Raw genomic sequence first — 20,804 nt, 5'->3', positions numbered from 1 at the left:
CTGAATTATATAGTAATAACTTGCCTTCCCTTTCTTAACATCCTTTCTCCCAGGTTCTCTTATACAGATAGTATTCCTTTGTTACCGAGTCTTGAAAAAAGTTGGCTAAATATCAGGGATTATTGGGTGTATTCTCTTGCCGGCTTCCCCCTCCCCCATGTTGAGTGTAATACCTGGCTTCCTTCCTTTCTCCTAAGGCAAATGTATCCAGCAAACAGAAGCAGGATTTCAGAGATAGTTTAAGCATTTGCTATTTGTTGATTTTGTGTGTGTGTGTGTGTGTGTTTTAAATCACAATACTCAAAACACCTTGGGGATTTTATGACAAGCGATAATATGATGTCTAGCTGTGCTTAATATTGGCCTATTCTAAGTTGAGTAAATCCTATTGGTTAAGTTTGTAATGGCAGTATGGCTGGCTGCAGAAACAAGACCTGTTTTACATAAAATACATAGAAGCAAACAGGTCCTCTTAAAAGGAAGGCCTAACTGGAGGAAGTTTCAGATGAAATACAGAAAGGAATTAGGAAACCTATAGGCAAAAGATAATTTTCTTTAGAGGACAAGTCAGCAAAGATGCCATGGATGACTCTCAGTTTGGCTGGGCGGTAAGTTGATTCCAACTGCCTCTCTGACTGGCTAGCGGCTGTCCTTGAACCATTAAAGTTAATGGAACATGATGGATAAGAACGAGAACTCTGGACCCAGACTGCCAAGATTTGAATCTTGACTTCCGATACTTATTATCTCTGAGACGTGGGGCAAATTACTTAACTTCTCAGTCCCTCTTTTCCCTAACTAAAATGTGGCTGATCACAGTACCTGCCTGTTGTGAGGGTGAAAGAAGTTAGAAGGTGTAAGGAAGTTCCAGGGGTGCTTGGCACAGCAGAGTAAGTGCTCTGTGAGTGTCAGCTGGTGTTAAAACTGCACGGCGCCTGGCGTGAGCTCCTTCACCTTCGATTCACCACCTATTGGAGGGTCTGGAAAATGGCCTGCACATCACTACATCTTGAAACACTCCATTTAAATAGTTTTAATCGTTCATTTTTCTTTCTGGAACTTGGATGGAGAGAGGATGTGGGCAGACTGGAAGGACTGTTGGGGTTGGAGTGCTATTAGTGGGGGAAGTCAGCAGAACTGCCCTCACCCGCTGAGAAGGGGACTCTGTGTTCCTGTACGGGAGAGCCTTGGATCCACTCCTGTCCTGGGGGTCGATCTGTCTAGGTGATCGGACACCAAAGCTTGGCAGACAGCAACTTAAAGACTGGGTCGGACCATTGAAGAGAGAATTTCACATTGAGAGTTCCTAACTTTTGAAACTGAAGCTTGCTGGTACCTAAGTTAAGGTGGTTTCGTGACGGGTAGTTGTCAGACTTAGCTGTGAGTTAAGCCAGCAGGCAGTTTCTCTTAGCAGCAAAGATAAAGGCTTAGTGACAAAATCGTGAGCCACTGCAAAAAATATTTGACTGGAGAGTTGGCCGTAAATTCGGATTCTCAGAAGTTTGGACAGGCTGTAGTTAATTGGCTGTATTACACCAGCACTTAACCTTGGAAAAAGCGGCCATTCCTTCCTTCCTACTGGTTTGTTTTTCCAAGGTGTGTGGGCCCTTCAAAATGTTGGAATGAGGCTACTTTGCTTGATGTAATGGTTGACTCTAGGTCTTGTGACCACTAGGGTTTTGTTTGTTTTTTGTAATTATCGAAGGAAAAAGTAGCAAGAAGGAGCCAGTCAATCCTCCTTCCTCCTTTCTGGGTAGTTCCCAGCAAACAAGGAGTCTTAAAGCTGCTGCCTGTCATTTCTTAATTGGTAACTTTATTAAATCATGGATGATAACCAGTTTACCAAAATTCCCAGCCCTCTCCCTCTTTAGAGTCGGTAAATAGTTCTGAGACGAGGGAACTGAGAGTGCATTTTGTCCTCTGGCTGGCACTCTGAGGGTGGCAGTAACTAGAATATATACTCTCCATTTCCGCTTTCGGATGTAGGCAAGGCAGGGGCATGACAATGCCTTGTTCATATCCGTTCTCCTTCATTATAGAAATATGCCTCATAAATTATAGGCCTTGGCGCAGATAGAGGAGGTCGTGTTTATCTGTTATGCATGGGAGTGCCCCTTAATGTCATCAGTGGGTTTTTTTCCCTTTCCTTACCATATAAGGGCAGAAGTTTAACTTGGCTCTAGTTACTTGGTCTTACACAGCAAGTTGGGTGAAACCTTCTCTGTAAACTACAAGTTTGCATGAAATGAAAAGGGCTGACCTTTGATCATCCCGTGCTCCACTCCGGTTTGGGCAGGACTTTAAAAACATATTCCAGAGGATTAATTTTTAGGGTATATTCTTATTCTCCTAAGAAGATTATTTCTTAACAATCTTAACTGGAATACTTTTTTAAGTGAAAGTCATTGCTATTTTTTATATTTTTTTCGTTATCTTAGCTAAAACATCTGGATTTCATGAAAATGTGGGCCTTGTAAAAGTTTTCTTTCAGATCTGATTTGGAGTACTGTTTTGCTGTATTGGGCAGACATGTCCTCGACTTCCGTGTATTACCTGTTGGGGATGGGGGGAGGGGTTTGCCTGCCCTTGTTTTCTGTACAGGTGCCCTGGGGGCGGAGGGAAGGGGCAGGCACCTGCTCCTTGAAGGCCCCTCACAAGTGCGGAGCATCACAGATCTCCAGGAAGACAGTTGTTAGCCTTTACTAATGTAGCAGTCTCTTTTCTGAGCAGCTCGTTACATGTTGGGACACAATAGCACTTTTGAAATAAAAGAAACTAGCATCCCAAATTAAAAGACTTCGCCCGTAGTGTCAACACACCGGCCATTGTTAGAAGCAGCTAACCCAGTGCACTGAGGGTGATTTCCATGCCTGGAAGTAATTTGTGTCTGAGGTCTTGGCCCTTCCCGAACGCCTGGTTATGTATATCTGCTTTTTAAATAACAGATGGTCTTGCGGCTGTGGGCTTGCCCTGGCGGAGGCGACAACAGGTTAAATCTTAAGTAGACTGCCCAGGGCCTGAGATGAGAGGAACCTTAGAAAATGTGTAAATAAGCCTCAGAACTTAGAGACTGTGCACCGGAAATAAAGGCTAGTGAAGGTGAGAGATGTGGGCCTTTTGAACAGGCAGGATAATCAGGACAAAAAAGGTGGACATGAGAGAAAAACGTGCCCTTAATTAATTTACGGAATTAAATATATCTTGAATTCTAGGGAACCAAACACAATTGTGATTAGACCAGTCTGATAGGGCCGGAGGAGCCAGGGAGAGTCCAGGGTTTTCCCAGGAACCTTACGTAGAGCCAGACGCTGTTCTCCCTTCCGGACAACCTGAGAGCACCCTTGCCTCCTCTTCTCTGACACCTTGGGGGCAGCAGGCATTGGCTCCTGGGCTTGAGAGCAAATTCTCTGTGTCCTTGTGTGAGCTGTTACCTGTTAGTGTTACTTGATGAGGTTTTCGATTTTATTCCATCCCTTATTCCAAAAAGGATGCGAAGCCTTGTTTAATGGATGATGCTCCATACGGTGACTTGTAGTCCTGGCGAGGCTCTGTCCCCGAGGCCTTTCTTTCTCTTGGAGATTGGGGTGGGGGCAGCAGTAGAGTGTCTGCCACTCTGACATGGGAAGAAAGACTCCGGGGTGAGAACCACCCATCCCAGGGCTTCCATGAGCTTCCAGGAGGCCATGAGAGCATGTGACAGAGCCAGCACAGGAGGAGCTGGGGGGCTTGGATTTTAGTCCTGTCTCCCGCTGGCGGCTGTATGAGCTGAGCATGCTTCAGCATTCTGGATCAAAGATCTCTCCCTCTTCCTATTTTCTCTTTAACAAAGAGCTGGAAGAGTGGTTCCCACAGGATTTGCCAGCTTCTTTGGGTGGTGGGGTGGGGAGGGGGGAGGGGTAGAACACTTGTTGTTTATTTATAGTGCGGGTTCCTGCCCCTCCCTTCTGACCTCCTGCATCAGAATCTCTAGGGATGGGGCCTGGAAGTTTGTATTTCTAATATGCGTCTCCTAGTGGATTCTGACACCCAGCCAGTGGTAGGAAGTACTGAGACGGTGCCTAGGGACCCTTCCAGCTGAACAACGGAGACCCCATTTTGCAGACCACTCCCAGGTGTGCTCTCTGCACGTGTACCATTTGTGGCTCCTAGAACAGACCTCCCTTCCCAGTCAGTGTTTGGGTGCCCTCCGTGAGGTCCTGTTGGCTGGTGTTCCTTTGGGGCACAACCCCTAATGCCGAGAGGTCTAAGGTTCTACAAAATGCACCTAGGGAGAGAGTTAGTGACATTTATAAAACAGTGTGCGAAGCTAAAAGAAAGGACGGTTAGAGTGGGGGGCAATAAGAGGGAAGACACAGATTGATCGGGGGACCTCTCAGGGAGGGAGATCTGTGTGCAGAGGCAGGAACGACATGGGGTGCTGTCTCCTTACTCTCGGAAGCACTGACTGTGTGGGAAGCTGGAGACCTAGCATGGCCTTGCCACCCGGAAGTTTCTTTCCTTAGAGCGTAAACGGTCTCCTTTCTGTGAGTACACAGTTCTCAAGGCTGGGGTGCAGATCGAAAGCAGAGCAGGGAACTTAGAATGTGGTGGCTACAAAAAACGCTTTGAAAGTCCTGTTGACTTTCTCTGGCCACGGCACCTGTGACAAGGATATTTGCTTGCCTTCATATTAAAAACAACAAGAAGGAAAGGGGAGAAAAAGAGATATACTTTGGATTACATGACCTAGACACTCTGCTGAGGATTTTTTTTGGTTTTGCTCTTCATTTTTGTTTTTAACTTTCAGAATTACTTGCTTGCTTCCTCCTGTTCATAAAAGGAATAGAATTTTATTGGAAGTGGAAAATACATAAAAGCGAAGAAGATGACCTGACCCAAAAGTATACCCTTAAAGTATATATCTCCTTCCAATTTTTTTAAAAATAGGGCTAAAGACTTTAAAAAGACAGTCCTCTGTAATTAAGAAATTTGTTGGGGCCAGCCCCATGGCCGAGTGGTTGGGTTCACGCGCTCCACTTCAGCGGCCCAGGGTTTCACCACTTCAGATCCTGGGCACGGACATGGCACCGCTCATCAGGCCATGCTGAGGTGGCGTCCCACATAGCACAACTAGAAGGACCCACAACTAAAAAATACACAACTATGTACCGGGGGACTTTGGGGAGAAAAAGAAATTTGTTGTCCCTGTTACCCTCACCCCTCCTCCAGAACTACAGGTCACCTGCCAGTCAGACTTGGTGGGGCTCATTACTAGCTGTGCATCGGTAATGATTTACTTTGTGGGCCAGTAAAGGTATAAACTGTCCTCAATTCAATTCTCATTTCCCCCTGCCTCTATCAACCGATTATTACTACATAGTTAATCTTTGACGAGATAAAAGCCTACTTGAATGGTTTTTTATAAGGAGTCCTTCTCTATGGTTGGAGATGCCCTAATCTCCTCTCTTTCCCAGACAAAACTTGGCATTTGAAATCCTACAAATGTGGTTGAGCAAAGAGCTGAATGTTCTTGTATTCCTTTGATTCAAGGCCATAATCGCAGCCTCTCTTTTAACTGTGTGTGCATTTCAAACTGTGTATATCATGGGTCCATGGGCTAAGAAAGTTGCTTTTGTTTAAATTAGGTTGGTTTTACTCGTTTTATTCAGCAGACGTTTACTGAGCCCATACTCTGCAGAGAACTGTGATTCTGTGCACCTGAGAAGCGACAGTTGAGCAAAGAAGGAATGTAGATAGAGAACTAGCATAGTCCCCGACATGTTTAGAAAACTCTCCAGTGTCCTGAAAACCCTGTCACCCCGTGGTAGGCATATGTTCAAAGTGGATGAGGATGAGGAAACGATATCTGACTCGTAAGTTCCATCTTTCATTTCCATGCATAATATTTAAACAGCTGCCAATGCAAGTGTATATAACAGACCATCACAGTCTGGCCAGCGCGCTGAGGCTCATCGTAATAGATGCTTACAGTAGGTAATCACTGAATCCCCAAGAAGTGTCTTATTTCAGAGATAGATACCAAATAAAAACAGCATCTGCACTGCTTCTCTTCTAAGGAGTTTGCAACTTTCCTTATAGCGACCTTGACTTGTAAGAAATTCCAGTAGGCTTGTGTTAAAAACTCTTGGGAAATTTGTCTTGGCCCTCTTCCAGTGTGAGCACTTATTCTGAAGGGAGTCCTGAAACGGGCAGTGGGGAAGGTGGTTCCTGGATTTTGTTGTGTGTCTTTATGGTGTATATTTTAGAACTGCTGAATTTTAAAATATTTTAGTTCCTTTATAAGGCCTCTTTGAGAAATTGGCCAGGAGAAAGAGGAACTGAGACTCCTGAGTCTGATTTCTGGCTGTGCTGCTCTTGCCTTATGTGGCTGAGCCTGGGTAAGTCTTGTCGTCTCTGTCGTACATCAGCCCCCCACTGAGGGAGTTGTCTAATGAAGGTCTCTTGTAACAGTCAGGTAAAGCTGGTGTGTTGAAATCTATGAAAGAAAGGAACCAAGTGAGAGAGCGTTTGCTAAGGGTCCGTCTGTTCCATGAGGTTTGTGGGTGTGGATTTGCATTTACACTAGTGTGAACATTCACAGTAGAAATCAGTGTGTGAACTGAGAACTCCACAGTTGACTGGGGCTGGTTACACATTTAAAGGTAGCTCACCACAAGGTCTGGGTTCCTGACTGAAATCAGAGTTCCAGTCTCAGCCACTTCCCGAAGGCGAGACCCTCTCCTCTCTACACCTCTGACATGCCTTTCGCTCTCTCTGCCTAGGCTGAAGCCGATGTGGCCTCTCTGAACAGACGCATCCAGCTGGTTGAGGAAGAGCTGGATCGTGCCCAGGAGCGTCTGGCCACAGCCCTGCAGAAGCTGGAGGAAGCCGAGAAGGCAGCAGATGAGAGCGAGAGGTGAGGACACCCCATCCAGCCCAGCTCTTAGCACAGGCCTTTCCTCCTGGGGGAGCGGGAGGGCTTCTCCAATATTTGGAGCTTAAGAGTTTTCCCGTCCCTTGGTGGGATCATTTCCTCACTTGGTCCCGGGTGTAACTTTATTGGTTTTGTTCATTTGACATTAGTCGGACACCTATGTGCAAAGCACTGTTTTCAGCCCCCAGATTACAAATAAGAAAGAGATCCTATTTCTGCCCTCGGAGAGCTCACCATCCAGCAACGGGGATGGACGTATAAACGAGAAATTCTAGGGGTAACATTGGTTCTTTTGTTCCTGCTGACCACAGGACTGCATTTTTTCTGAAAGATAACTTGATTTTAAAATGCACCAAAGAAAGGCTCAGGCCTCTGTGGGCTGTTGCTTGTCGAATAGCCCAAATAGGTAGAAGAGAAAGCACAGATAAAACAGAAACATGATCTGCAAAAGTAAATTGTTACGGACTTAGTAATGCTGATAAGACACGTGCGCCCACATGAAACAGTCAGGTACTCGTGTCTTCTGAGCCCGCTCCCAGTGTAACCTGGCTGTGCCTGGCTTACTGCTCCAAGATTCAGCTTTGTGGTAGTAAAGGAGAACCGTGGCCACATAGACCAGCACAACTTCATATATTCTGGAAGGCATTTTCTCTTATGCTCAGCTGTTCAAGTTAATGTATTCATATTGCATAGAAGCACCCGGTGAGACCCGAAAAGAGTTCTGATGCTTGAGGGATGACAAAGTGGTGTGGTGACTCAGAACACTGGAAGTGTATTGTCTGTACTGTGACCAGGGCAGAAGAATGCAATCAATTATTTTGTCCATTTCTCCACCTTCTAAGTGAGTTTCTGCTCCCTGCCACCGTGGATGAAGAGTGATTTCAGACTTCAGGATTCAAGAAACTTTTTAGCTGAAGCTTTCAGCTCATTATTCACTGCTGCTTATTGTTTCCTTCTCCGGCAGGAGTTTTGGAATTCTTTAAGATGACTCATCATCTCCTACAGTGTACACATACCAGTGGTTTTGTGGCTGACTTCTTCCTGAAATACACTTGTTAGTGAACCGAAAAGGCAATCTGATAATCTTAGACTTTGGAGTAGTAAGGAATTTAGAGATCATTTACTCCAATCCCTTGGTTTTACAGCTGAAAAAACTAGGGCTCAGAGACTGATGTGTCCTGTCCGGAGTCTCACAGCCAGTTTATGCCGAGGCAAGATTAGAACTCAGGTCTCCTAAAGCAGATCGTAGTGCTTCATCCAAAAAGAGTGGTTTATTCACCGTACTGCCTACTTACATTTTGGCAAGTGCATGCCATTTTAAATGACTTGTTTTTCCATAAATCTGTAGTGTATCAGAGGTCATTTTACATTTTCCCATAACACACCATGCTATTGGACCCTAATATGCACATCAGCATAGAAGATGGTGTCAGTCCTGTCTTCAACGCCTCTATTATGAAGGAGTTCCACTAAAGGCAAAACTCATAGTTTCACATCTAAAATATTAGGTTGACCCATATGAAATTGCCATTTTGGAGGTCTGAAGTGGTCAAATGTCAGCAGTTTCATGTGGTTCAATCTAATATTTTCACTTATGGCTCCTGGGGTAAGAACAGCTACTTTCCTTGTAGGACGGGGTGCATGAAGATAAATTTGCTTCTGTTCTAACCTTGGTCCATTTTCAAGCCGAAGCTTCCCATTAGGAGAGGGAAGAAATCCCATTATTTACATAGCGAGTAAAGCATGTTGGCTTTTCCTGATTCCATGCCTCCCAGATTCAAACAGCATCCTGACATGGTACCTTCCATTTGACTTTCAATGCCTGGACAGTTTCACCAGTACATTCATGATAAACAGAAGTGTGTGTCTTTTTCTGCCTTCAGCTCTGCAAAGTCTGAACTTTGCAGAAGTCTTTGTGGTTTGGAAAATAAAAGCAGCTCTGTGCTCTATTTTGGGCTGCCAGTTACACTGTGACCCCACAGATCACGCAGCCTGCCCTGGGTTTGTGGGGGTCAGCTCTAAACCTGGGGTTTCCTGCTTGTCTTCCTTTTCAGAGGCATGAAAGTCATTGAGAGCCGAGCCCAAAAGGATGAAGAGAAAATGGAAATTCAGGAGATCCAACTGAAAGAGGCCAAGCACATTGCTGAAGATGCCGACCGCAAGTATGAAGAGGTCAGATCCTGGGGCCCGAAGCCTCGTGGACTCCCCAGCAGTAGCCCTGGAGGGGGGGCCAGGGAGAGTGTGCAGCCCTGAATTCTCCAGTGAAATGATCTGCTTCCTTGGCAGAAACGCCTGGTTTTGAGAAGCAGAGTTCCTTTGTCTCCAGAAAATGGTTCTTATTTTGATCCTGCTAGCGGATCCCAGGCTTTATCATGAAGCCAGTAGTAGCACTAGGAGAGACCGAAGCTTCCCTGCCCTCCCCCGCAAAGACCGGAGCAAAAGCTCTTTGGCCAGGAGAAGGGAGAGTTGGGCCTCTTGAGTCTTGTGGAAGGAGCCTCTTGCTGTCAGCGTGCAGGCGGTTCTTCCGGGCGTGTCACCGAGCACCGTCCGCTTCAGGCAGCGCAGAGACACGGACCATGCCCTCACTCGGGAGATCCACAGAGGCTGTTTTCAATCTGTCCTCCTCTCTCCTCGAGGTGGTGGAATCCCATTATCAAGGCGGGTTCAGGGTGAATCAGCTCCTGGTTGTGTCCCCATGAAGATGACCTCTATAACAGATCCAAAATGACCATTAAGGTTTTAGTATTTCCCTTACTTATCACATCCTGGCTATCCTGAAAATGGCATTGACCCTCTTTTATTTTTTATTATTATTGTCGTCATCTCCAGATTACACTGTGCCCATTAATTTTGAAATGCTTCAGAGGATCTTTTCTTCTCACTGGTTCTTTCTCCCACTAAATACAGACTTGGCTTCATTAGTCATCTCGCCAGCTTATCTCACGTTAGCTTCTCTTGCTATTTCTGTTGGCACTTCACCTTCCTCCACAAAAAGGAGGTTAAGGTACAAAGCTCTAAATTGATGGAGTTCTTAGGATTATTTTCAGTATTTGCTTGGCAGCCCCCACCTTTTCAGCATAAAACGCGTCATGTCTCCTCATACTGCTATTTTTGAGATTGTGAATTTTGTCTCTGTCCCTCCTTCCAAACTTTGGTCTGGCTGCTGTGTAATTATACAGACTTCACCTGGGTCAGACCTAAAATGAGACTGCCCACTCATCGCTAACCATTCTGGGTCGTTGTAAGCAGAGGCCTCTGGTCTTCTCTCCAGTGGCACTCCTCATGGACAGAGGTTTCTCTCCAGTCCATGGGAAAGAAGATCGTCTTGTTTGTGGACAAGAACTCCTAGGGGCAGATGGATCCAATTCCCACCCGAAACCCCCTTACTCAAAGCTTGCAAGCCCCATGGTGTGTGTGTATTGTTTGTCCTGCTACAGGTGGCCCGTAAGCTGGTCATCATTGAGAGTGACTTGGAACGTGCAGAGGAACGGGCTGAGCTCTCAGAAGGGTAAGCAGGCCCGGTGCCAGGAGGCCGTGTGTGGGGTGCTGCAGAGCAGTGACTAAACAGCATGACCTTCTGGCAGCTGCACATGTACCTGTTTCAGCTCCGGGCTCCTTATGTGTTGACGTGGATGAGTTACGAGTACGGAACTCGGAGCACTTGTGCGGGGTGTCTGTGTGTGAATGTGTGTATCACCGCATGCCTTACCTGCACACTGATTTTGAGAATGGCCTTGTGCATTTCCTGTGTCCACTAACAGCCAAGTTCGACAGCTGGAAGAACAATTAAGAATAATGGATCAGACCTTGAAAGCATTAATGGCTGCAGAGGATAAGGTACTGATGGCTCATGTGTGGTTTTTAGGTTTAACTGCAACCCAGACGTCTTTCAGCTTCCAATGCCTCCTGGTCCGTTTGGTGTAACGCCTGCACCTTCACTACACCCTCTGCTGTCTTATTTCTTGCTTTAAGTGCTTTCTTTGGGTCCTTTATACTCCTTTGTTTTTCCTTCATAAATGCTCTTTGGTGCAGCCAAAGAAGCAGCCAAATTATCACACTTCAAATTTGTTGGCGTTTGTCACCCTGCCTTCTGCTCTTGCAAGGGGGGCAGTGTCCATGGCAAAATTGAGCATTTTAATACATGATGATTTGGCTACTTTAAGGCAGCCCTTTGTTCTCTAGGACTCGGTTTTCATTTTTTCCCATCCCTCTCCTTTTTCTCTCCTCTTTCCTTTGGCTTGTCTCCCACCCTCTCTGCCTCTGATCGAAAACATTAGCAAATGTGCCGAGCTTGAAGAAGAATTGAAAACTGTGACGAACAACTTGAAGTCACTGGAGGCTCAGGCTGAGAAGGTAGGCCAGGAGCATGGTATGGGGGAAAAGTGTCTTCTAAGAACTACTCAAAAGACACACGCTTTTTCTTTTCTGAGGCCCGGCCGATGAAAGCAGTAGTGCATCAGGCATTTTAGTAAATGGAATCGTTTTGAGGTGATTTCCTAATGGTTATTGGCGAGCAGATTCTTTTTTTTTTTTAATCAAGAATGTATTTTATGTTGAGTATGTGAGTCATCTGTAACAATTTAATTTAAACCAAGTGCCAAATGGATAAGTTATCTTGTTCTTATCTCATGTAAAACAAGAGGCAAGAAAACAGAGAATGTATTGTGCTATGCCATTTGATATCAGGGGCTCCATTACCTCCTAAGAGATCCTCAACATCTGTTGGCTGGGCTGGCGCTTTCTTTGTATTAGAAGACAAGAGTATTGAGTGAGCTGTGGCCTGACATCTGGAATGTTCTTTCTAATTACAGTACTCACAGAAGGAAGACAAATATGAGGAAGAGATCAAGGTCCTTTCTGACAAGCTGAAGGAGGTAATATTATGAGTGTTTTGGACAAAGCCAACTGGATTTTAAATGAGTTTGTTTTTATGGAGCAGGTCAGGGCCTTTTCATTTTAAAGTTATGATGATCCAAGTCAGGAATATGCATAGGTGGTCTTGGAGTTCATGTACTGCACTAGCTGCCGCCTCTCACGGTGGTGACTGACTGGCAGGTAGTATCAGACCCATTTTATGGGTGCTGAGCTTGGTTTTCATTGTCTGGTTTTCTCTGTATTTGTAGCTACTGGAAATATAAACTTCCCAATTTTAATCGAAATAAACTGAATCATTACAGGCTGAGACTCGGGCTGAATTTGCAGAGAGGTCAGTAACTAAATTGGAGAAAAGCATTGATGACTTAGAAGGTAAGACCTTAAGTTTTGTTTTTAATTTAATCCTTATGGTTGAATACTGACCTGGCAAGACAATTTTCCAATCCACGTGCATCCTCCTTAATATACTTCTTTGCTCTTGCACCTTCTTCCTGTCTGTCCTTCGGGGTTTTCATTCTCTGGCTCTAAAACTCTTGGGCCTGAGTCCTCTGCTCACCAGATGATTGTTAGCCAGCAGACAGGGTACATCTCTTTGTAATGCCAGATCCATCCAACTTTACTAGACACCCTTCAGGAGTGTGGCAGGTTTATTTTTCATTGTAGGTGAGGTGGTTGTAAATGGGAAAGACTCTAGTGTATTGTCTGTCTTTAGTCACCCCTCCTAATTGACAGAATGATATGGATTTGTCTTTAGACAGAACTCATCTTCTTCCAAGTAGGAATTCAGTGTAAGGGTGTAGGTGGGGATTTTTTCAGCCATTAATGATCTTGGCAAATGCTCTATACCCTGAAAGGGGGTGGGGATAATAGGGCATTGTATTTTGAGATTATACTTAAGCATTTCTCCCCTAAGATATTTAAGGTTTTGTATTAGTAACACCCACTGTATCTCACAGAAATCCTAAATGTTGAGCTCTGAGGCTTGTGAAGGGTCAGCTGTGGAAAGGAAAGAAAGAAAAAGTACATAGAATATGTACATCAGAGGCAGAAGGGGCTAGAGAGGGACTGGGGGTTGGTGCAGATGATAGCCAAGCTGATGGAGAAGAGAGAATGATGAATGGTTACCAAACAGTCTGCCAGAGGGCAGCAAAGTGGGAAACTTCCATCATGACAAACTGTAAAGTGCAGGCTGGGCACACTACCACCATCAAAAGTGTGGCTGTCGGCGCCTTTCAAGCCCCCTAGGCCGGTGACAGGACAGCGTGAGCAGGAAGACCACAAGAGGAGTTTACACAGCACTGAGAGATCGACGGCTTAGTGGTCTAGTTTGTCAGGAAGTCAGTGGCCCGAAAGTGGAGCCAGAGAAGGATTACAGACTATTGTCATGAATTGTTCTTCCCAAACATTGCCCTTGGATATTTTTTCCACTGTTTATAGTTGCAGGCGGCTGACTACTCCACCGTAATTAAAATATGGCCCTATAAAAGAAAAGTGTTCTCTTACCCACCCAGGAGACAGCCTTCTGTGGTTTTGTTTAGGGCTTAACATGGTTTACTGATAAACCTACCTACCCTATTTGTTATGATTTTCATATTGAGTCTTTCTTGTTTTATTTTCTAATGGGTTTTGTTCTTTTTGTTTTTGTTTCAATTCATTTAAAAACAAAACGCACGCCTCCTGCACTGGCCACCTGCTGCGGCACCAATTCCTTCATGCATTGCCCTTTTCTTGCTGCTGTGTCGGGATGGTGTCCGTGCCACCCTCACTCACCCTCCATCTCTTGATCACTCTCCATGTCCTTGCACCTCTGCCTTCCACTTCCTGGTCATAGACGAGCTGTACGCTCAGAAACTGAAGTACAAAGCCATCAGCGAGGAGCTGGACCACGCTCTCAACGATATGACTTCCATGTAAATGTTCATCCACCCTGCCTGCTCACATTCGCGCCCTCACGCTAATACGATAAACTCACCGCTGCTTCCTTCTGTACCTCCAGAATCTCCATCTTTGCACCTTTCTGTTTACTTTCTGCGTAATCTAGGATCGTCATTGTTTTTTCACATTCTACTAATATAAAGGCCAAGTAGTTTAAGGATCTGTACAAGTCATTTTCCTTTCAGAATCCGTTTATTTCATAATCTGAGCTGGATTGTTCCCACCAAGCAGTGACCTGCAGTGAGTGACTTGAGCGCTATCTTTTTAGGAAGTTAAACGAGGCTCAAGTGAAATTAGAAAGCTGTGCAGTTGTGCAGGAACTTCCCTGGAAATAACAATTGGTTTCCGGAAATTCAATGAAATACAATGTGATCATTTTCACAAAAGAAATACACATTTAAAGAGCCCTAAAGTGTCAGGTTACTGAGGTTCTGAGGGAAAGGAAATTGATCAAATGCAGCCTGAAGAATGGTGCTGTAAAAGATCATCTCTTCCTCACTTTTAAGAATTCTAGACAGAAATGAACCCTCTGCTGAGTAACCAAGCCTTTAATATTCTGTATTTATATAAAAGGAATTAAAATGCAAAAAACACCACAAACTGTGTCAAACACATGGGAAATAGAACACAGATTGTGCAATATGAGTTTGGGAGTTAATGGCCCAGCTTTTTCTATGGTGAGGCAGTCAGTGTTGGAGTAGATGGTCTTGTTCTCATGAGAACCATGAGCAGACAGAAGTAATTTACATATTACTAACCAAACCTAAACATTAAACTTACTCTGCCTCTTTAAATTCTAACCTGGAATGTTTCACCGAGTATGCTCTTCGTTCTAATAATATAGCAGCGAATTCCTTAGGAGCTGGAAATTTCGTTTCCAGGCCCACCTGTCATTCCTTTACCCATGCAGAAAAATGGTAGCTTGAAGAGTGTGGCATGTGCCTGCTGCCTTACAGGTTATAGAATCTCCACATTGCCCTTAGAGACACGACTGTCACCATGGAAACTAGAGAGCATTCCATGACTCTTCTCGCATTTGTAAATGAGGGGGTGGACCAGATCACCGTCTCTAAGGTCTTTTCCAGTACTAAAATTTGGTGATTCTATGGGGAAAACGTTTAGCATCAAGTACAATTAAATATTCTGAGAGGTGGGTTTCGCTTAAAATTTGCTTTTAAATTCTGTTCATGAGTCTTTAAATGGACCCTTACCCAGAGGGGGCCTGTGACCCCTCGGGTCCAGACACTGGGGGTAAAGATGGCCATCCTCCTGCAGGTGCAGCTGGCCGCGGGTTTTGCATGTCTGCTTCTCACCTGTGTTTCAAGTGCTGTTCTCATCTCTGAGTTCGGTTTTCCTTTTTTCCATTTGTGCCACTTTTTTTCTTTTTCTCCCATCTTTTCTCTTCATGCAGATAAGTTTCTTTGCTTCACTTCTCCCAAGACCCTTTCATCAAGCTGGACGTTCCACCTCTCTGAGCTCTGCGGTTTGTCTCTTCTCCAGCTGAGCCTGGCTCTTTCTGTCAGCTTCCTGCCGTAGGGCCAGGCACACACTGTGCTTTCTATTGTACAGAAGCTCTTCATTTCAGTGTAAAATAAACACTGTGGAACTGTTTCTGTTGGCTTTTCTTTTTACTTCTTATTTATTGACATTTTAGTTCCAAAACCGAATAAACTACAAATCTGCTTCATGCATATGAGGGTTAATTTTTGGCTGCTGCTTTTTTTTTTTTTTTTTTTTGCTTTTTCCCTTTTCATTCTGAATGTTATACGTTAATATCAAGAGTTCCTAAAGCAGTGGTTCCTTGTGGAACTTTTAAAAAAAATACCCATGCCTGAGTCCTTTTCAGAGTTTTGGTTTCCAAGGGGTAGAGTGAGGCCTGGGCATCTGTATTTTTTAGGGATTGTGACGGTTCTGGTGTACAGTCTGGGTTGAGAACGTCTGCACAGAGGATGCTGCTTGTTGGAATTGAAAGATCCACCTTAAGCAGTGTCTTCCTCTGCCAGAGGTTTATTTAGTTTGGGGTGTGGTGAGCCTTCTTTGTTGATATTTAGATGGCCCTGCGTGGGAGGACGTGATTAACTAATGAATGGCTCCCCAGCCATCCCCCATTGCTAGGAATTTACTTATCGGGAAAGGTGAAAAAGAACTTGGATTCAAACGATGTAAGTTGAGATCCTTGATCATCCGTTTTTTTAAGCACAAAGAACACTTAAAACTTTTTCAAAGGATATTCATTACTCAGCCACGTTCATTTCAATCATGAAATGACATCTTAGGTTTACTAAATGTGATTACTATGTTCAAGTCAAAATTGATTGTACATACAGAATCTTTGTGTTAATAGCTGGTTTTTTTTCATTTGTGAACATTTTTAAAGTATAGCAAATGAAGGTGATTCTCTCCCCGTCGGCACCCCCCGCCAAATTAGTTGGTGGAAATTAATTCAGAATACAGTTCTGTTTTATTTGGGCTTCACTATTTCACTTCAAAAACAGCAAGTAAGTGATTAAAAACACACACAAACATTGCAAAATTAGAACTTTAAAATGATGTGGACTTTTGTTTCTTAATTCCCAACATTTCTCCTTTCTCAAAAGTCTGGCTGTATTTCTCCTGTGTTTTAAATGTGGGTGATCTTCATCTGTTTGTGTGTAGGTTTTGTTAGCCTAAGAGGGTTGATGTACCACTGTAGTCAAATAAATTTGTCATGTCAATCACTCAACAGAGACGTCAGAGCAGAGAAAAGAATACCCTTGAGAGGTCTGTGACATGAGTATTTTAGCAGTGCTGTAGTAGACTTCCATCAGGACGGTGTCTCTCCCTTGAGAATATAAAGACGTCTGGAATTGCACGTTTTTCTTTTCCTAAGGCTCCTTGGGCCTACTTTTGACCATGATTCGTGCTTGGTTCTTCTTTAAATTCAGGGTGATAGACGTGGGCCCTTCTCTGAGTAACCCTGCTTCCTGCCATAGACAAAATGGCCAGAGTGCACGTTCTGCTGAGCAGATGTTTTGTTAAGTCTGAGGGCACATCTGTTTTTTGGAAGCTCTTCCAGAGACTTTCACACTTTCTCTAAGTACAGTCTACAAGGGGAAATAGGAAACTGATGGATTGGGAAGGCAAATCTGGAATAGCCCAAGAAGGTGTGGGCATGCAAGAGGATAAGTAGCAAGTTGAGTTTATCGAGAAATTGTCAGAGCCCAGCCTTCTAGTTCAAAGGGCTAGGCCACTGCTACAGCTGCTGCAAGAGCCTTGGTTGGACCAAATCGAAAGCATTGCCAAGTCTGGGCACTAGAGGCCCCAACACCTGGGAGGTGGGACAGGAGGGGAAAATACTTCCAAATATGTAACGATTTCTGATCCCTGCCCTCAGGCTACCCAGGTGTCTCAGCTCCATGGCACCTGAGGTGGAGCAGGTCCAAAGGAGGATGTGGTAGGGACAGCTGTCATTTGAGCTCAGTTCACATTGATTCCCTAAGGTTTCTCCGAAGTTCTTCCATTCCAGCTTGGCCAAACATTGGCTCAGCAGACTGAGACATCCTGCCTGCCCATTTGGATACTTCCCCATGTGAGACTGTGAATATAGTGGCAGGATTTCGGTTTGCAAGACACTGTGGAAAGTAGTGGAAGATGGTCAAGAGATGAATCAGAAATGTTCTTGGCCTCCACGAGCTGGCCATCTTGTGAGAAAACAGATGAGTGAAGCAAGTCTGAACTAATAGGTGATGTGCGTTTAGAGTCAGCGAGGAAGAGAGAATAATTGAAAGCCATCTGCAGGAGGTGACATTTGACCAGGGTTTTGAGTATTCAGAAAATTTGGATGAGCAAAGAGGACAAGGCGGCAGATACTCCAAGCTAGAAAACAGAATGTGAACATAACATCTTTCCCATCTCCTACTATTTATCAGAGAAAGTTAAAATAAGAATTGATCAATTTCCCAACAGACATAGGGCTGGAGACTGGACATTTTCATTTTCCCCAGGGCTGGGGTTCTCAACTTTTCAAGATCATTAGAGTTTCTGGGTCCAGGCTGTTACTGTCATTCACAACAGTTTTGTATTCTCCGGCTTTTTGTGGTAGGTGCCAGGTTCTTGTCATTGTCTGGGTGTCCCTTGGACCGTCAGATATAGACTCACTCTTATCAGTACAGACAGACTTCCTTGCAGATTACATACCAATGTGTAAAATTTATATCACACTGGTCTCCATGTAGATGTTTGAGATTTTGTTCATTTTACACACATCCGTCTAGCGCCAAACTCGAATGCCATCCTCTTCAAGAAGTAAGCAGATAAATTTGAAGTCAGTTTTGAATGGAGATAAGTGTTCTTTTGCTGTTTGGTACACACACCCAGTAGCAAAGCTGGACAAGAGTTCAGAATTCGTACCCTGTGTCATGGTGACTGGGGGAGGGGCAGCGAGCTTAGTTCTGCATTTCAAAAAATGTTAATGCAGTATCTGTTGCCCCCTCTTGGTATTACCTGAAAGGAAAGCCAGCCCCTGGAGTGGACATGAAAGGGGGTCCAGGAAGAGGTGAGCAGCAATGGGCAGGTTGAGGTGTCACCGTAAGATCACCACTGAGCCCTAGCAAGGAGCGGGTGACATGGTGGGCTTGCCTCCAGCCCTGCCTCAGTTCCTCAGCTTTTGCCAGAAACTGCTTCCAGCTCACACACAGTGGTTTTTGTAGGTGCAGGAGAAACATCCACTCTTTCTCCCCCTCATATCTTGTTGCTCCCCTCCCCTCCCACCAAGAGAGAGGTCCTGGCTTCCCCTAAGTCTGCCAGGCCTTTACCATCCACCCTCCCTGGGGACGGGACAGATGACCATGGGGTGAGGGTAAACCGCTCAGCCAGTGACCTGTGTCTGAGGTATCTCTGTGTTCTGTCTGTTAACTTCCTCTCACCAAGTCTAGCTAACCTCTCTTCCTTCTGCCTCTTCTCTTCTGTTAACCTGCTTGCTGACCTGTACAGATCAACTCTACCAGCAACTTGAGCAAAACCGCCGCCTAACTAACCAACTAAAGCTGGCCCTGAATGAGGATTAAACTTAAATGGGAAAGAACTGGGGCTGAATTCTAGGAGTGGAGCCCTGGGCAGGAAACCTCAGACTGTCGTACCTCCAACTAATAGGGTTGAAAACAGTGGCTTTCTGCAGAAGTGTACGAAAGCAGAGGGAAGCAGCTGAAAGGCTGGCCTCGCCTGCATTATCTTCTTCTATCTCGAGTATTAAGTTCTCTTTAATCTCAAAACAGCTTTTATGGTAAAAATACATATGTATATGGATAAATATTTATAACTATCAATTCAGCACTCCTCTTTGCGACAGCAGGTCCTCTTGTTTGAACCGAAATATAATGAGAACCAAAAAAAAAATGTTTTCTATTTCCTACAGAGAACTGAGTCCTGCTTTAAGTTAGAAAGCCAAAGCAGGGGGGGTGTGTATAACTATATATATATATTATATATGGGGTATGGTATATAATATATATATTTCTATTACATATTCATATTCCTAAGATCTTAATACCTGGTATAGTGTTTGAAATATGGTTAAATGTACCTATGCTTGGGCAGAATAGCTTTTGAAAACAGGAGCTCATGTCAGAAGGCCCTGGTTGTCTGAAAGGTATGCTTTGATTCCGTCTGATGGTGATGTTGGAGTCTGGTGAGACTGTCATGCTAATGATAAATAGAACACTTTAAGAGTAGTAAGGGGATGTCGTACTAAGTGTGCATGAAATGTTGATCCTTTTTTTTAATGAGCAACAGAAATAAGTGATTTCAAACGTTGTCGGAAAACCATTTACATCATCTTTGTTTTCTGCGAGATTGTGCCACAGCACTTCTCTCAGACCTTTCACTGCCTGTGACTCAGAAATGTCTGCTGTTATTAACTCCATGCTGCAAGCACCTCCCCGTCCCCACGGCACACGGCCGGCGAACCGTCACCTGACCCCACCTGAGCTTTGTTCTGAGTGGATTGCTGGTGAAGGCCCGCCTGGCCGCTCCGTGAGGACCCGCTGTGCCTGTGGTTCCTCCTGGTCAGAGGCGGCTTCCCCCTCGTAGGTCCTTGTGTGGAAATGAGGAGTGTCCTCCCAGCATGCCTGGTTCTAATCGTCTCCCCCGTGTCTGTGATTGATGTTCGCCTGCCTAAAGGCACAAACCACCCTTGTGTCCGAAGCGCAGCTATTCATGACTTAATTTTCTAATCCCACCACAGAGAAAGTGGCTCACGCCAAAGAAGAAAACCTTAGTATGCATCAGATGCTGGATCAGACTTTACTGGAGTTAAACAACATGTGAAAACCTCCTTAGCTGCGAACCACATTCTTTCATGTTGTGTTTGTTGTTTTTTTTGTTTTGTTTTTAAACACCATGCTTACCCTGAAACCCCGTAAATGCATTTTTATTTACTTTTACCACTGTCACAGAAACATCCACAACATACCAGCTAGATCAGGGGGTGGGGAAAACACACACACACAGAGGCAAGACCCTGTCAGGGCCATAAAGATTCCAATGTGCCATTTCCCGGGTTGACGTTGCCACACTTCGTAGAGAGTTTAGCAGCACTGTATGCTTAGTCAGTCTAGGAATCCTCACTAGATAGAGCAGGAAGATTTCCACTCGAAGTGCCAACGACGTGTTCATCAGGAAGATTCATGTTGGAAACACAATCAGGTGTGGATTGGTGCTACTTTAAACAAAAGGTCCCACTGTGGTCTTTCGTTCCATATTGTACAATTTAGAACTCCGTCCAACACTAATTTATTTTGTCTTGAGTTTTACTATGAGATGAGACTATGGATCCTGTATGCCTGAATTCACTAAAGCCAAGGGTTTGTAAGTCACGCTGCTCTCTTAAGACCATTTCCTTCTAATTGGCACACTTGCAGCTCATTACAGCTCGTAGGACAGCATTCGATGTGGGTTTCCACTCTTCATTTCTTGATGTTAAAGTGAAAGATTTAGGCACTACATATAATTGGTGAAGAAAAACCATGTTCTTAAGAGCTATAACTATATGTAAACATTGTATAATGATGTGGAATAAAATGCACATTGTAGGACATTTTCTAAA

General features: G+C 44.5%; 1 protein-coding gene across 25 annotated transcripts in view; it reads left to right on the top strand.

The window, feature by feature from the left end:
* Nucleotides 1-20,804, top strand: part of TPM1 (tropomyosin 1) — a 27,219-nt gene extending 6,415 nt beyond the window's left edge. For 4 of the 25 annotated variants that reach the window (XM_070504473.1, XM_070504469.1, XM_070504475.1 and 1 more), the window contains 8 exons: nt 6,762-6,895; nt 8,968-9,085; nt 10,351-10,421; nt 11,191-11,266; nt 11,725-11,787; nt 12,091-12,160; nt 13,620-13,698; nt 15,135-15,334. In XM_070504473.1, the coding sequence (XP_070360574.1) occupies nt 6,762-6,895; nt 8,968-9,085; nt 10,351-10,421; nt 11,191-11,266; nt 11,725-11,787; nt 12,091-12,160; nt 13,620-13,698; nt 15,135-15,138 (615 nt within the window). In that variant the 3' untranslated portion in view covers nt 15,139-15,334. Of the gene's footprint in view, nt 1-6,761; nt 6,896-8,967; nt 9,086-10,350; nt 10,422-10,674; nt 10,751-11,190; nt 11,267-11,724; nt 11,788-12,090; nt 12,161-13,619; nt 13,703-15,134; nt 15,335-19,943 lie in introns of those variants that run through there. The other 21 variants (XM_070504479.1, XM_070504482.1, XM_070504470.1 and 18 more) reach the window with 8 other exon arrangements.

Source organism: Equus asinus, chromosome 2 (assembly GCF_041296235.1).
Source record: "Equus asinus isolate D_3611 breed Donkey chromosome 2, EquAss-T2T_v2, whole genome shotgun sequence".
Taxonomy (NCBI): domain Eukaryota; kingdom Metazoa; phylum Chordata; class Mammalia; order Perissodactyla; family Equidae; genus Equus; species Equus asinus.
This window is presented reverse-complemented; position numbering and strand designations above follow the sequence as displayed.